At 40.4% G+C, this 15,268-nt stretch overlaps 1 protein-coding gene across 6 annotated transcripts in view; it reads right to left on the bottom strand.

Annotated features, from left to right (window-relative positions):
• FTO (FTO alpha-ketoglutarate dependent dioxygenase) overlaps positions 1–15,268 on the bottom strand; it is a 405,797-nt gene that overhangs the window by 157,424 nt on the left and 233,105 nt on the right. Inside the window, exon 9 of one of the 6 annotated variants that reach the window (XM_063700210.1) lies at positions 1–15,268. This exon is cut by the window's left edge and continues 13,155 nt beyond it. The exons of 4 other annotated variants lie outside the window; for them this stretch is intronic. In XM_063700210.1, coding sequence (XP_063556280.1) covers positions 15,259–15,268 — 10 coding nt within the window. In that variant the 3' untranslated portion in view covers positions 1–15,258. One more of the 6 variants, XM_063700209.1, reaches the window with a different exon arrangement.

The following is a 15,268-nucleotide window of genomic DNA, read 5'->3' as shown; positions in this document are numbered from 1 at the left end:
TTTGCTCCACTGACCCTTGTCATCTGCTCTAGTACACGTCCAGGATGCTACATAAGGAAGCCAAAGGCTCAGCAGGGTCCAGTCAGCTGCACAGGTTAGAGCGCTTCAGAAAACATGGATAATCATGGCATTATCATATGCTATGTTGCATGTTTCCATGTTGCTTCTCCACCTTTCTTCTTTAGAGAACAGAGAGAGAATAATATTTCTTAATCTATCACAATACAGAAAAAGAAAGTGGATTAAGAAGAAGACACCAGAAGCTGACTGCCTGGGCTCAAATCCTGGCTTGACCACTGACAACCTGTGCTATCCTGAGTAAATTCCCTAACCTCTCTGGGTCTTAGTCACCTTAACTATAAAATGAAAGAAAACAAAACAAAACTACTTCACTGGGTTGGTGTGAGGAGTAAGTAAGGAATATGAGCAAAACACGTAGAATAGTACCTGGCATACAGTAAAGACTCAGTGGAGGTTAGCTGCTATTATTATTATGATGATGATCATCATCATCTTCTTCATAATCAATAGCATAATTATGATTGAAACATATGTTTCTGCACCCCTCCAGTTTATAAGGCCAGCATTTTATAAACTTTGATGATGTGATCCACTATCATGATTTTAGCCATATCCATGAACCACCCACATTATTGCATTTCTAGCATTTTTCTTTAAATCAACTTAAAAAAAAAAACAAGATTGATTTGAGTCTTGTCCTCAATAATATTAGTTGAAAACCATGGATCCAATATTCTAATTATGCTTTTCTAACCTAACGTAAAATATATTCAGTTAGGAGGAATCAGTTTTTGAGATATATTGCATAGCAGTGTAACACAGTTAATAATAATAGAGTGCATGATTTCAAAATTGCTGAGAGTGAATTTCAAATGTCTCCCTATATACACAAAAAGCAAAGCATCTAAATTTTCAAATAAAAAGTATTCATCAGTGTCTCCCAGAATCATCTTGTGTGCCACGCACAGCGCACTATACTTCAGGACTCTCTGAGCTAGGCCTTGGCACATTTCAATAGAGTCTCCCTAGGCACAAACTCAAAGTCACTGTAGGTTAGACAGAAACCCACCACCAAAATTATCCACATGGACAATACATAGCCTTGTTAAGGGACTGAACATGGATGACTGTCACTAAGCTTACTTGGCTTAGCACACATTCAGGTCTGAATCCTATCTCAGCACTAAAAAACTGAAAGCAGTTCCCTGTTATTAGCCTAAGTTCCTAGTAATGTGAGCATTGTGTTGGGGGGTAGCTTGGAGACGGGGTGAGGTCCTTGTGAAAGAAAAAAAGTGATGCTCTATTCAAAGGTCTTATCCAATCTCTGCAGACTGGTTTAAATGTATTTTGACCCTGTGCTAACCCATTTTCATGTGATACATTTGGCATAAGAAAAGATAAATTACTTACGAAAAACAAGCTAACAACTTTACAGCAAATATATTATCACTATATAGAACGGGACATAAAGGTTTCCACTAGCATCATTAGCTTCGTTATAATAAATGAGATGCTCTATGTGATGCATAATACGGTAAAGCAAACACAGCTGTTTGCTTCTGTAGAAAAGTGCCTAGGTGCACCGCACCTGAGTCTGCAAACACTTAATAAGCCCTCAACAACAAAGCTGCCTCACTGAGAACTCTGGTGGCTGAAGCCATTATCCACGGATAATTAACTATGTCAGGACACTGAGGTCCTAACATGAGGTCCTCATAATTCCCCACTATGGGAAAGACAGTAAAACATTATTATAATATATTACTAATATTTAGTAAGAAGACTGTTCTATTTGTGTGTTATTAATGCAAGCTGTAAGTTACCGCATCATTTGAATTACTATTAGTTCTTCTGGGCACTCTCTCACATGAAGGGCAAAGCAGCCCTTTGCGCTTAAGAACAGGAAAGAAATACTTCCACGTGGATTAAAATTTTTTAAATGTATTTGCAATTTGTTCTGTTTATTTTTCCTCTGGCTGCATGAATATATCTACGACATTTATCACTGGAAAAAATATCACTAAAATGACCAATACTAAGGAAGCTCAAAGCTATACAACTGTAAAACATTTCTCGTATACTCATTTGATCTTTAGAAGAATCCATCATTTTGCTTTCTCCAAGTATCCTGGTCATTTTGAGACTCTCCCCTATAATACAAAGTATTTAAATTTCTCAGTAACGAGGCTTTTTGACGCTTGAAGACAAAAGCTCCAGTCCATTTATTAAGACGACTTCCTACTGTGTGGGGCTGTTTTTTTACCTCATAATTAAAATAGCACCTGAACAGGACCATCTGTGAGCATGGATTAAGTTTTTTTTTTTTTTTTTTTTTACAAATGTGAATATCTTTTTTTTTCCTGCCAAATGCCTCTAAACCTCATATAGATTTTGTGTTACACACCAAAAAAAAAAAAAAAAAAAAAAAAACACGTTTAAATAAACCTTTACTTTCCCCCCCTCCCCGCCAAAAAACGAAAATGAAAGTAGTTAGGGTAAACATTTTGCTCTTCACTGCAACCCTTCATGCATCAGTAAATAAACGTACAGCTATGTAATTTGTTTAAAGAACGAATGAACTGTCAGTCTTTGCTTTCTGTTTCTGGATTCTGTTCGTTTATGGCAACCCAGAGACACAGTTTGCCACTTAATTTTCCCCTTCCTTTTCCAAATACACACATTTTGGAAAAGACATTATTTATCCAAAAGGCTGCCAAGGCATTGGGTTAGGATGGATCTGGATATACAGACTATTTCACAAGCTAGTCTTATTTAACCAAAATAAAGTCTCACTGGGAGTTTTTTTTGCACAAACTGCAAATCCATAAATGCAGAGATTATAAACATTGATACCGAAATTTCTTCCAGAGGATTTTCTGACCTTATGTTAACTCTGCCATAGACATTCATGTTTCTTTGGAAATGTTGGCTTATTTTAATGAAATGGTTCCTTTGGTACAGTTGGGGCTGTGATGTCGACCTGGCTCCATTCTAAGAACCCTTATGAAATATTTACAGTGAAATTTAACTACACATGCGTAACAGCTGACTTCGGTGGCCGCCAAGGTTTAGGCTTACCTTTTTATCTTTCTTAAAGGAAAAAACGTTTTTACATTTTCCTCTTCTCCAGAAGCTCAAACCCTCTTGTATTTAACAACTTCCCAACTCACACCTCTATGTGACCATCAGTGTGGAGTGGTGAGACTAAAAGATGATTCTGGCCACATGACATCTTTGTTCAAGCTTCGCTTCTACAGTGAAAGAACAGCTGGGTTCCCCCATGGAGGAGCTGGGAGCTAAAGCAGGAGCTCAAGGGTGTAACAGGAGAAATGGGGGTTCACTAGCAATGAAGTCCCGGTCCTTCCTTTCTGAGAATTAAACCCTTTATCAAATTCAAAACTGCCAACATTTTTGTGGACACCTTTTTATGGTGACAATGAGCACCATATACACCTCATTCACTTTTGAAAACTCTCATATACTTTGTTTATAAAAGGAAAGATGAAATAGTGCCAAGTTCAAGGCAACACACACGTACACACATACACACACACTCACGCGCAAGAACCTACATGGAATAATGCAATGTTACAAGGTCACAAGGTCACAGAGGCAATACACAGATTGTGTCCTGGTCTCCCAGCCAGGGTCATTCCTTCTATTCTTGAGAAGTGTGAGAAGATGGAGAAGGTTTTTAATTCAAAGCAGTCAGGACTTTCATTCTATAGCAGAATCCTGCCCACAATGTCCAGGCTCCACACATGTTTTGATTAGCCCAACAGTTACAAATATTTGAATTCATGCTAACATTTAAATCGCTGGGAGACTTCGGAAGCATACACATACAATATGAATGTTCCACTTTTGTTGAAAATGTGGAAGACCTACTAACATAGATCCTGCCTCCTCGCAAGGCTGGATAGCAGCTGCCTGGCTGCCCACTTGAGACAAAGTGTGAATGTCCGCTGGCCAGGAGACCAGAAGACAATCTGGGTGTTGCCTCTGTGACCTTGTAACATTGTTCTACTCTATGCAGATTCTGGCATACACACACACGTGTGTTTTGCCTTGAACTTAACAGTGTCTCACCTCTCTGGCTTTATCTACATACATGATTACCAGGGCCTACAGACATCTGAATCTGCAATCCCTGGTCTGAGTTCACTAGCATTCACTAGAAAACTCACAAATATCCAACTCTCATGCCCCCATCATCAAGAGCTCAGACGAATACTTCCTTCAGAAAGCCCGGTGCCTCTTCGGACATGAATTCACCATTCCATGTGTCCTTCAAATCCCTCCAAACCAGGTCTCTTATACAGCCGCAGTGTAATGATCTTAGACACTCTTCGTACAAAAACTAGTAGATGTGTGAATGCAATAAAAGTGCTCAGAAACACACAAGGAGAAATCACCAGCTAAGGGAATGGCTCTGTTTACAATGGCGAGTTCTCAACCTGCCACCGAAACCAGCACTGTTTGTGTACGCGTCACTCAAACTCAGACTTTGATTTATAGATGCAGGCGTACTTTCTTAACACACCCTCTCTGACTTTTCTGCCACAGCCCGTTTCCAATGCTGCTAGAAGATGCTGTGCTTAATACAGCTTCCCAATTCTCCAAGGCCCCCTCAAAGCTTTTAAAGCTAGCATAACATGCAGAATTTCAAATGAAGTACCAACAGCAGAAAGATCATTTACAGTAACTATACAAACAAGCTAAATGAAAGACTTGTGTTCAGTCATTAAAAATAATAATGCTAAAGCCCCGAGGGCTGAAATGTAAAGCTTAGACTTCGTGTGAGGAAATAGAAAAGGAGTGTGTTTATTATCCCAATAAGATAACCTGTTAATTTATTTAGTAGGCAATTTTCGAATACATTCGTCCACAGTGAAATCTCGCTTTATCAGATTATATGAAAAATCACCACCACAAATAAAATGCTCGTTAAAGCCAGGGGCTTTTGCAAGATAGAAATTACCACGTAGGAGACCAGCAAGGGGTGGCTGGGAAGTGCTGCCACTAATAGCTTCCGCCCCCTTATTCTCCTCCTCTCCTGAACCAAGCCCAGAGTTAGTTATAGAGTTATCTATCTCACACTTTGCAGATGATGCCTAACATCATGACAACAGAGAAGAGGAAAGGTCTCTGGACCTGCCTACCTACAACAAGTTTCTGTAAAGTAATGAATACAGACAGCTTGGGGACCATCCACCTGCGCTGCCTGCCTCTTCCTGCCTGCAAAGTGAAACCACCAGGGATTGGCAGAAGGTACTTGTCTGACAGGGCCAGGACAGCCTTTCTCCTCAGTGACAGCCTGGGCCTACCCTCTTAAACTTGACCCACCATAATTCCTTCGCAGTGCAGCAGCAAGGCAGCTGACAGTAGCAGCTGCAGCTCCTAAGCGAGATGGATGGAATTTTCATAACTAGTTCCCCAAGTTACATTTTACCTTCAAGATAATTTATGAGCTGCTCTGGAGCCTTGAAGAGACAATATGCTTGCCATAAAATTAACTGTAACAGTCTTGTAGGTTATAATTAACACTGGGAGGGTAGCACCAACTGGATGAAACACATGGCGTAATTGATGGTGAAACTGGAAATGAAGCAAGCTAACAATATCATTACTGTGCAGGCTGCCTTAGCAAAACCTATGCTTTCTGAGGGTTCACTGCAGTTGCCTCCCAGGCCCGTATTCCGGTAGGAAAGAGGCCAGAGCTGGGCAGAGGGGTGGAGGTTTTGCTGGCCAGGCCATGGGGTACCTGGACAGATACAATGGCTGTCAACAGTCTGGAAAGAGAGCCATAGCACAGCATCTGGCCATATGCTTCCCGGAGTTCAGACCAGGCCCTACATAAGTCTTCCTTGTAGATATGACTTCATTTTTTCAGTAAACAGCAACTTTTTCAGTGAAAAAAAATATAAGGATAAAAAGAAGACAATAGGAACTTCCAAAACGCCCTTCCAAGGATTGCAACATTTATTTAGCATACATTCTGGAAGCAAAACAACTTAATATGAGCATATCTTAATAAAAAATGAAGATGGTTAACTAAACCTAAAGGTTTATTAAACTAAAAGGTAACGTCCTGAGCACCCTCTCCAAAGTTGACTATGGAGAGAAAGGTAATCAGAAGAGTCCCATCAAACACTCCTGTCTCAGAAAGAAGCACTAACCTATTTCTTTCACGCATGGATACTGAACAGTCTGACCAATACCTGAGAAGTCCTGAACATTCTAAACACATTGGAACGATTCAAATAATTCTAACAAGCATTTTCAAGGTGATTAAACTATTTGTTTTTGTTGTTTTCTGATTTGTTTGGTTTTGTTTTTTTGTCCTGGGACAATAGACTGGAAAATTCTAATAAATGATGCAACAGTGTCCCCTACAGGCCAGTAGAGCTGTTCCTTCCCCTTCCCCCATCCTCCTCCACCATGACTTCCTCAACTGAAAGCCAGAGTTAAACTTTTATCTATAACATTACAGAGTAAATTTGTAAAATACACTGGGGATACCCCTGAGATAGAATAAAATTACTACTCTTCATGTGTGGTAAATTGTTTCCTAGATATAAACAAACTGTACAGCTGGTGATTAACCCATTATGGAGTAGATAAATTGCTACCCTTTCACCTTAAGGGCACCTACTGAAATCAGCCTTGACTAACGCAGCCCCAAAATTACTTGACTTAGAGGATTTACAGAGATTTACAGATTCTTGGAGGCTAAACTTTGGTGTTCTAATTTTCACCCCTACTCTCCCACCTTCTAAAAGACTGTAACCAATATAAAAGAAATGACAGAGCGTATAAAGGTGATAACTTTCCTTTAAAAGATCCATGGCAGGGAGATTGATAATGCATTCGCTGGATACTATTTCCTTATAGAGATGCACCCACAACTAAAAAGTGTAAAACATGTTAGGTACCAGAGGAAATAAATATGTAAAGATACATACCTGCCTATCTCCACACTGAGAAGGATCCTAGAAGGTCTCTAAAATACTAAGTGAATCATATCAGTGGTTGATTAAAAACTAAAGCTTTGTTATTGCTCTTGGCCAACCTGGGCTGTCTTGGCTTAAATTCCATCTTCACTACTTACTAGCTGTTGCCTTGGGCAAGTTACTCTGCACCTCTATGCCTCGGTTTTCTCATCATATAAAACATTTAAAACTCTGTCTGGAACACAGTGACTTCTCAATAAATGTCAGCTGCTATTGTTGTTAAAATTAGTACAATTGCAGATTTCAGGGAAAGTGGAAGTAGAGGAGTGAAACCCATCAGGAGTAACATCCACTTTTCCCTGCTCCCGGGGATCTCATATGGAGCCACTCCTTGTGAGAGCTGGAAGATGCCTCCCACTTTTGGGGTGATCGAGATCAAGTCGCTTCTTTCTTACATAAAGTTGCTAAGGCGCAGAGTGTCTATGACACGCCCAGAGTCCTACAGTCACTAATGATGGGATTCAAACTGGAGTCCAGCCCTCCACGTGTCAATTCTGTGTGATAGTACTGAGCGCAGAACACCAACTCTGTCTAGTGTTCTTCCCTGCACCAGTTTTGCAATATCAGGCCCCTACCAGGAGGCTAGGATATTTACTACATGGGGCATTCTCTCAAAGGAGAGGCCAATTTGGATAAGGGTGGCTGGGTTTATTCCTGGCTTTATTGTTTTGATCTGAAGATCATGATAGGTCATTTTTATTGAACACCTAATACGTTACAGGTACTTGCTCTGGGTGTTTTACATTTAATCACTTAGTCAACCCTACGAAATGGGTTCTATTATTATCATCCCCTAGGCAAATAACAAACGAGAAAATTGAGGCTCAGAGGGGTTAAGTAACTCGTCTGGTTACAATCCACAATTGTAACTTGCCTGGAGTTATAGAAGTGGATCCAAGATTCAAACCCAGGCAATCTGATTCAGAATCTATGCCCCCAAACATATTAATTAAATTTACTCTGAAAGAAAACCATTTTTCCTCCACAAACTTTACACAATGGAAAGAAGGTAGCACAACTTTTATACAATGACCTATCCTCACGTATAAATTTCTCTCCTATTTCTCACTCATGCTTTGAGACAAATAGCTACCTATCTACTGGTAGCCAACACAATTGGGGAATGGAGCAGTATTTCTCACTGTCGCTGGGCACATAATGAGAGTCTTATGAGAACACTTAAGGAGAGCCTGTCTTCTTCCCTGGGATGTGGGTTTCTATGGAATCATGACTCAATCTCTTCCATAGTATTTATGATTCTACATTGTGTAATACATTTCCCCTAATCAAATGTTACTCATCTCTACAACCTCAGGACCTAAGATAGCTCCTCATACCAGGTAGGCACTTAAGAAATATTTGCAGAACCAACGCATGACTGACAGATCACTCCCAACAACAAAACCCAGCATTTATGAAGTACTTGAGTGCATTATCACAGGTAATGCCCCAACACCTATGAGATAGGTATGGCTTTGCCCATTCTCTCTTCAGAGAGATTTGTCAATATAATGTGGCCTGAATTTAAGCCTTCCTTCAAATGAAGACCTTTAAAGTGACAGAGGTCTTGGAAAAGTAAATGGGAACCATGGTACGGATAATTGAAGGAGAATTTATGTTACGGATTCCCTAGGATGGTGTTCCTCAGAAAACTGGCATCCCACGGCTACTTCCCAAATATGACCCACTGCAACTAAAATGCAAATTTTACAACAAGTGATTACTTTATAACAAAGCTCAGAAAAGAGAACTGTGTATCTTTATCTCAACTGAATGACTTTATTTTGGTCACTGTTGAGTGCTGGTGAACATACAGGGCATAGCAACTATATGTACATTTTATAAAAGAAATTTTCAGAGTTTCGCTTAGGAAAAGATTTCATATCTGTCATTCCACTAGAATATAAGCTCCATGAAAGAACTGTCATCAGTTCTGTTCACTGCTGTGAACCTGGAACAGTGCTTAGAAAACAATAGACACTTAATAAATGTATGTTGGATAAATGAATCAATGTTTTCTCAAAAAGTTTAAGAAGCACTGCCCCTAAGAAACAGCCAGCCAGCAACTGATCACAGTCAGAAACCTGCCAGAAACAGAGTTCATGCTAAAGCCCATGTGTTGATTTTATAAATAAGATGCACAGAAGTCAATTGGCTTTTGTCCCCCATAAAACTGTTCAAATAATGACAGTAACAATGGTAATAACATTAACAACACTTGCCTCCTTAAGATAAGTTGCTGTATCTTGGGGGAAAAAAGTAACCCTATCTCTAGACTCATTTAATCTTTGCTCTAAATTTATACAATGTTTCAATTCCTACACATTTATGAGGAGGTTTTATGGAGTTATCAGGTTTTATGGAGTAATCTGGATCAGAAACACAAAGAACTTTCTTCTGCTAAGGGCAGCAAAAAGCAGAGACTGTAATTATTAAAAGCGAAGGGACAGATGTCTTAAAAAAGACCCGGATGGCAACTAGCAGGCCAGTGCCTCCCTGCTTCTCCCTGGAATCTCTTCCATTTATTCCTCATGCCCACCCCAACACTGCAAACAAGTTTACCTAGTAGCAACTGACAGCTACCGAACTACAGATGCCACAACTTCTAGTTTCCAACTAACCAGCTGTGCCGGAGTAAGCAGCCAGTCTCTTTAGCATGAATGATAGCAGCTGACGTGGTCCGATGACACAATCACAGGTTGTCTCAGCAGATAACTGCATCAGTCTCATTATCCCATAGCCCATCCTCAAGGTGAGGAGCTCCACTTTTTGTGAACACAGCTCCAAGTTCTAGTCCACATGCCGAATCACCAACGCTAAAGTTCATAACTGTGCTGATATCACTAAAGCAGACCAGGACATTAGCAGGTGACCAGGAAAAAACAGCTGCCTACAGACTGGAAGCCATATTAGCCTCAGCTTTGTTCCTATCCCTAGTGAACTAAAACCCATCCCTTTATTCAGAGGCATGTCCCAGGGCTGTCTTTATAACTCTCTTCTTCCTTGCCATGCCAGTTCTTCCTCTTCTCACCCAGCTCTATTTCACTTCTAGGAAAGTCAACAAATTAGGAATGGTGGCTCAGGGAGGAGACCATGTCTTTTTGTCCTGGTCTTAGCCCAGACCCATGGTGTTCTCTTCCTCAAGTACACTGGAGTCAGCCTGTGCACATGGCATCCCTCTTTGCTCATGCTGGAATAAGGGCCTGTGGTACCATGTTGGGGCTTAAACATCAGAGAACTGCATAGTAGAGATTTCTCCTTACTTCCAGTTTCAAGGCTTCCACCCCTGGCAAGGTTAGATGAATAACCAGTGCTTACTTCCAATATCAGAGATCCATCCTGACTTCGAATTTCAAGATTTCCACACCAGGCAAGGTTGAGAAAAAGAGCAAAAAAAGCAACAGGCCAATATCACAAGTGGTCATTCCTCTTCAAAATTAATAAAGAAGACAAAGTACTTACAAACACTGGAATAGATTGAGAGGAAAGGTATTTCACAAATCTGAGTGTCAGGCATTCTTCTAGATGCCAGGGATATGTGGTAAACAGGCAATGAGGTCTTTTGATAGAGGGCATTATTCAAATGGAAGAGATAGCTTAATGTTACAAAGATCTGGGGTGCAAATTTGTTCTTTTGTTTTGAAACAGGGTCTTGCTCTGTCACCCAGGCTGGAGTGTAGTGATGCAATCGGCTCGCTGCAACCTCTGCCTCCTGGGCTCAAGTGCTTCCCCCCACCTCAGCCTCCCAAGTAGCTGGGACTACAGGTGTGCGCCACCATGCCTGGCTAGTTTTTTGCACTTTTTGCAGAGATGGGGTTTTACCATGTTGCCCTGGCTGTTCTCGAACTCCTGAGCTCAAGCAATCTGCCCGCCTCAGCCTCCCAAAGAGTTGGGATTATAGGCCTGAGCCACTGCACCTGGCCTGAGGTGTATATTTTATGGCTGGTAAACAAACAAATGTCCAATCCTCATAAAACTTTCATTCTGGTAGGAGAGATAAAAATGTAAACACAGAATCAAGTCCATATATAATTAATGTCAGGTTACTTCATTTTTTAAGCTTCTATCAAAATATAAGTTCCCTTAGGGCAGACCCCATTGCTAAATTACCTTATGGTTTCACAGTGCCTCATAGAAAAAAGAGTTAAAGGGTGTGTGCTAGCCATTGTATTCTTACTAACTACCACCTCCACATTAAAGTAAATTATTCCACAGTTGAGACTCACGTCATACTCATCTTGATATTCCCCACAGTGTCTAGCACAGTTACTTGCACCTAATAAACACTCAATAAATAATAGTTAATTGCTAAACTGGACGGTGCCGACTTGTCGGTTTTGCATATAATCCGTGACTAGCTAGGAGGCAGAAGGGGAGACAGATACCGGTGGAGAACACCTCAGTGTGCTAGTTGATCCATATAAGTAACTTATACAAAGTGTTATACTTGTTGAGCCCCGATCAAAGTTCTAAAGCTGATTAACTTGGAATAGTAAATCCTATTCATTACACATTCTAGGTTCTAACAACCAGATTTTACAGCCTTAACAAAGATGTCCAGAGTGGATCCATTCTGGGGGTAGGTGGTGATGGCTGGGGTCACAGAGAATAGAAAGATGACTAATAATAAGACCATTGTTTTACCAGTCCAGAAAAAAATGGGGACTTAGACCAATATGAGGAAGATATTTTTACATAAAGTTATCTGGATCTTAAGAGAGTCACTTTTAAGTAGAAGCAAGTAGTTCTAAAAGCTTTTCTAAGAAACTTCCATAAACATTATTTGAAATGAATCTCAGCACCATTTTTAAGGCTCCTTCGACCCAAATGAAGTTGTCTCCTATGGGAGTACAATAACTCCTGTTTGAGCCTAAAAGCTAAAGAGCTATAAATGTACCGAGTTTCCATTTAATCAGGCTACATTCCTATCCAGTGTGCAATGTTGAATGAAATGTAAGAGAATGGTAGGAGAAATAAGTAGGTAATCTCTAGAAAAAAATAAGTGGGGCCACATGCAAATAAATAAAGAGCCAGGCCTGACCATGGTAACGGGGAAACGTGCACTGCTGCAATTTAATGACAGTCCCATTTGGAACCTCACCCCTTCTACAATCCAAATATTCTTAACAGGCTTGTGAGCTCTTTATCACCAACAAGAGGGGTAAGTCCTTAAGTCCGCCATGTTTTAAAATGTCCGATTGAAAAAGCAATAGTTTTCAAAAAGCACAGGAAAAGATGCTCGACACCATTAGTCAATAGGGAAATGCAATTCAAAACCACAATAATATACCACTAGGATATCTATAGTCCAAAAAAAATGAAAATAACAGGTAACAACGAGGACATAGAAAAATGGGAAACTTTGTGCATTCTTGGTGGGAACATAAGATGGTGTAACAGACATGAAAAACAGCCTGACAGTTCTTCAAAAAGTTAGACACAGAATTACCATATGACCCAGCAATTCCATTCCTAGGTATATACCCAAGAGAACTGAAAACATGTCACTCAAAAACTTGTACACGAATGTTTACAGCAGCATTATTCATGATAGCCAGAAAGTCAACCCACCCAAATGTCCACCAATTGATTACTGTCCAACAACCCAAACGCCCATCAGTTGATTACTGGATAAATAAAATGTGGCACATCGATATAGTGGAATATTATTCAGCAGTAAAAAAGAATGAAGTACTTATATGCTATAACATGGATGCATCCTACAATCAGTACGCCAAATGAAAGAAGCCAGACATAAAAGGTCACGTATTGTATGATTTCATTTATAAGAAATGTTATAAATAGGCAAATCTGTAGAGATAAAAAGTAGACTGGTGGTTGCTCAGGACTGTGGGGAGAAGGGGGAATGAAGGGTGGCTGTTAACAGATGCAGGGTTTCATTTTTGGGGAAGGAAGATGCTCTGGAATTGGATAGTGGTAACAGTTGCACAATCTCGTGCATATACTAAAAAATCACTTAACTGTACACTTTAAAATGATAAATTGTGTTATATGCAATTTTACATTATATATGACTTGTAACTCAATTTTTTAAAAACCCTAATGACCTTGCTTTCATCTCTTTTTTTTTGTTTGCTTTTTGTATTTACACCTCACTTAGCAAAAATTTAGGGCCATGGCTTTAAAGTTAAAAAGCACAATCGATTCTCAAAGTATTTGCCATCTCCCTGAATTATCCTCTACCTGGCTTTCTGCTCACTCAAAATGCCCCCAGACATAGATAGTCAAGCCAAAACCTTGATGAAAAATATGCTAACTTTGGATAATGTTTAGAAGCCTTCTGTTTTGATTTTTTAACATAATTATTGTCTGGGTGAGGCCTGTATTACGAGTCAGTATAGTTCAATATAAAGGGTTTTCTTTTTTTATTTCGAGACGGAGTCTCGCTCCCAGGCTGGAGTGCAGTGGCGTCATCTCGGCTCACTGCAAGCTCCGCCTCCTGGGTTCATGCCATTCTCCTGCCTCAGCCTTCCGAGTAGCTGGGACTACAGGCACCCGCCACCAAGCCCGGCTACTTTTTTTTTTTTTGTATTTTTAGTAGAGACAGGGTTTCACCGTGTTAGCCAGGATGGTCTCCATCTCCTGACCTCATGATCCGCCCGTCTCGGCCTCCCAAAGTGCTGGGATTACAGGCGTGAGCCACCATGCCCAGCCAAAGGGTTTTCAGTAACACAACAATTCTAGTCTTCCAAGACATCTACCATTAAATACTTTCCTGAGTGGGTCAGAGAACTTGCCGCTCTGTTGTGGTAACGATGGTTCCACCGCTTTCCCTGCCACTGCCTTCCACAGCCTCTTTCTAGGAACTTTCTACATTCTCATCCCCAGATAAACCCTGAAATTGGCCACTTAGCTCACTCTCTATTATGCACAGCATCTCATGCAGTAGGTATACAAAATACACAAAAAGATGCTCACTGAATGAAATCATTCTCCCTTCAGAAAGTGGACTCATGGCATGTGCCACTCATCTCTGCAAAAGAACAGAGCTACGTGGCCTCCATCATCACTGGTCTGAAATCAAGGCTCTATGTTCATGAGAAACTGGGGGAGAGCTTTAAATAGACTAATCTTATCAATTAGCGATAAATAAATAGACGAATAGCGTATAGTGACCCCATCCATTGTTGGCAATAATTAGCATCACCATGATGTTTCTTTGAAAAAAGGAACAAAGGAAGAACCAAACGTAACTACTCAGTTAACATTATGTGCTTTCTTCTTATATTTACAGAAAAACTGCCAGGTTGTAGTAGGAATAAGACTCTGTTCAAGAGTCACACATATATTTAGTACTAAAGAGTGCACAATAATCAGTGGTCAGATGCTGACATGGACACACTTTTTTCGGAAAAGCATTTTCTCTAACACTTGATTTACCTACATCACTGAAATGAAGCAGGCAGGCAGAACAAAATCTTTGATTCTCATTCTGACTTCTTCAAGGCAAAGGAAGCTCATTCCGTTCCTGAAGCTAAACTATGAATAATTACCCCATAATAAACAACACCCTCAAAATTTTCAGCCATCTAGGAAAGACGCCAGGGCTTTGTAGAAAATAAACAAGGTGCTGATTTTTATTATATTTTAATTAGAAAGACAACTCGGGTGTGGACATTGAACTGTACCTTTTCTTTGGAGCACTTTTCAAATGATAATTTCTTCCACTGTCACCATTAAATCTTAATCCATTCCAGCTCCTTGCATGGGTCATTGAGTCTATATGTACTGCTGTTATTTTAAAATGTTTCCCCTTGGTAGGGAAAGAGGGGGAGAAAAGATGTTGAGAGCCAGATGGGCCTCTTCACAGTTCATTTATCAAACCTAATACGCCGGGCCCCACCCTCCTCTCACTCACGATTGCAGTTAAACTTCCATATAATTTGGTAATCATTTTCATTATCAGAGAGTGACCCTAAAGTAGCCTATCCTGGGACACCCGGTCCTTGCAGCTGCTCTTTTTCTGCCTTTTCCTACAGTAGACCCTAAGAACCTCAGAGTTTATTAGCTGCAGACTGACCTTTGGGCTACGCAGGTCAAGAAGGGGTCAGACCAGAGGGCTCGCCCAGTTCTTTAAAAGCTATAACAAGCTGTCCATCAGGCAGAGGGGACTGGATAAACAAAGGCGAATCTTCAGAAATTCTGTCCCACTTCTGTTAACACTTACCCTGCATTCACACAGCTTCTCCCGATGTCCTTTGGATCATTCAACT

This window comes from Gorilla gorilla, chromosome 18 (genome assembly GCF_029281585.2).
Source record: "Gorilla gorilla gorilla isolate KB3781 chromosome 18, NHGRI_mGorGor1-v2.1_pri, whole genome shotgun sequence".
Taxonomy (NCBI): Eukaryota; Metazoa; Chordata; class Mammalia; order Primates; family Hominidae; genus Gorilla; species Gorilla gorilla.
Note: the sequence above shows the minus strand (reverse complement) of the source record. Positions and strands in the feature narration are given on the sequence as shown.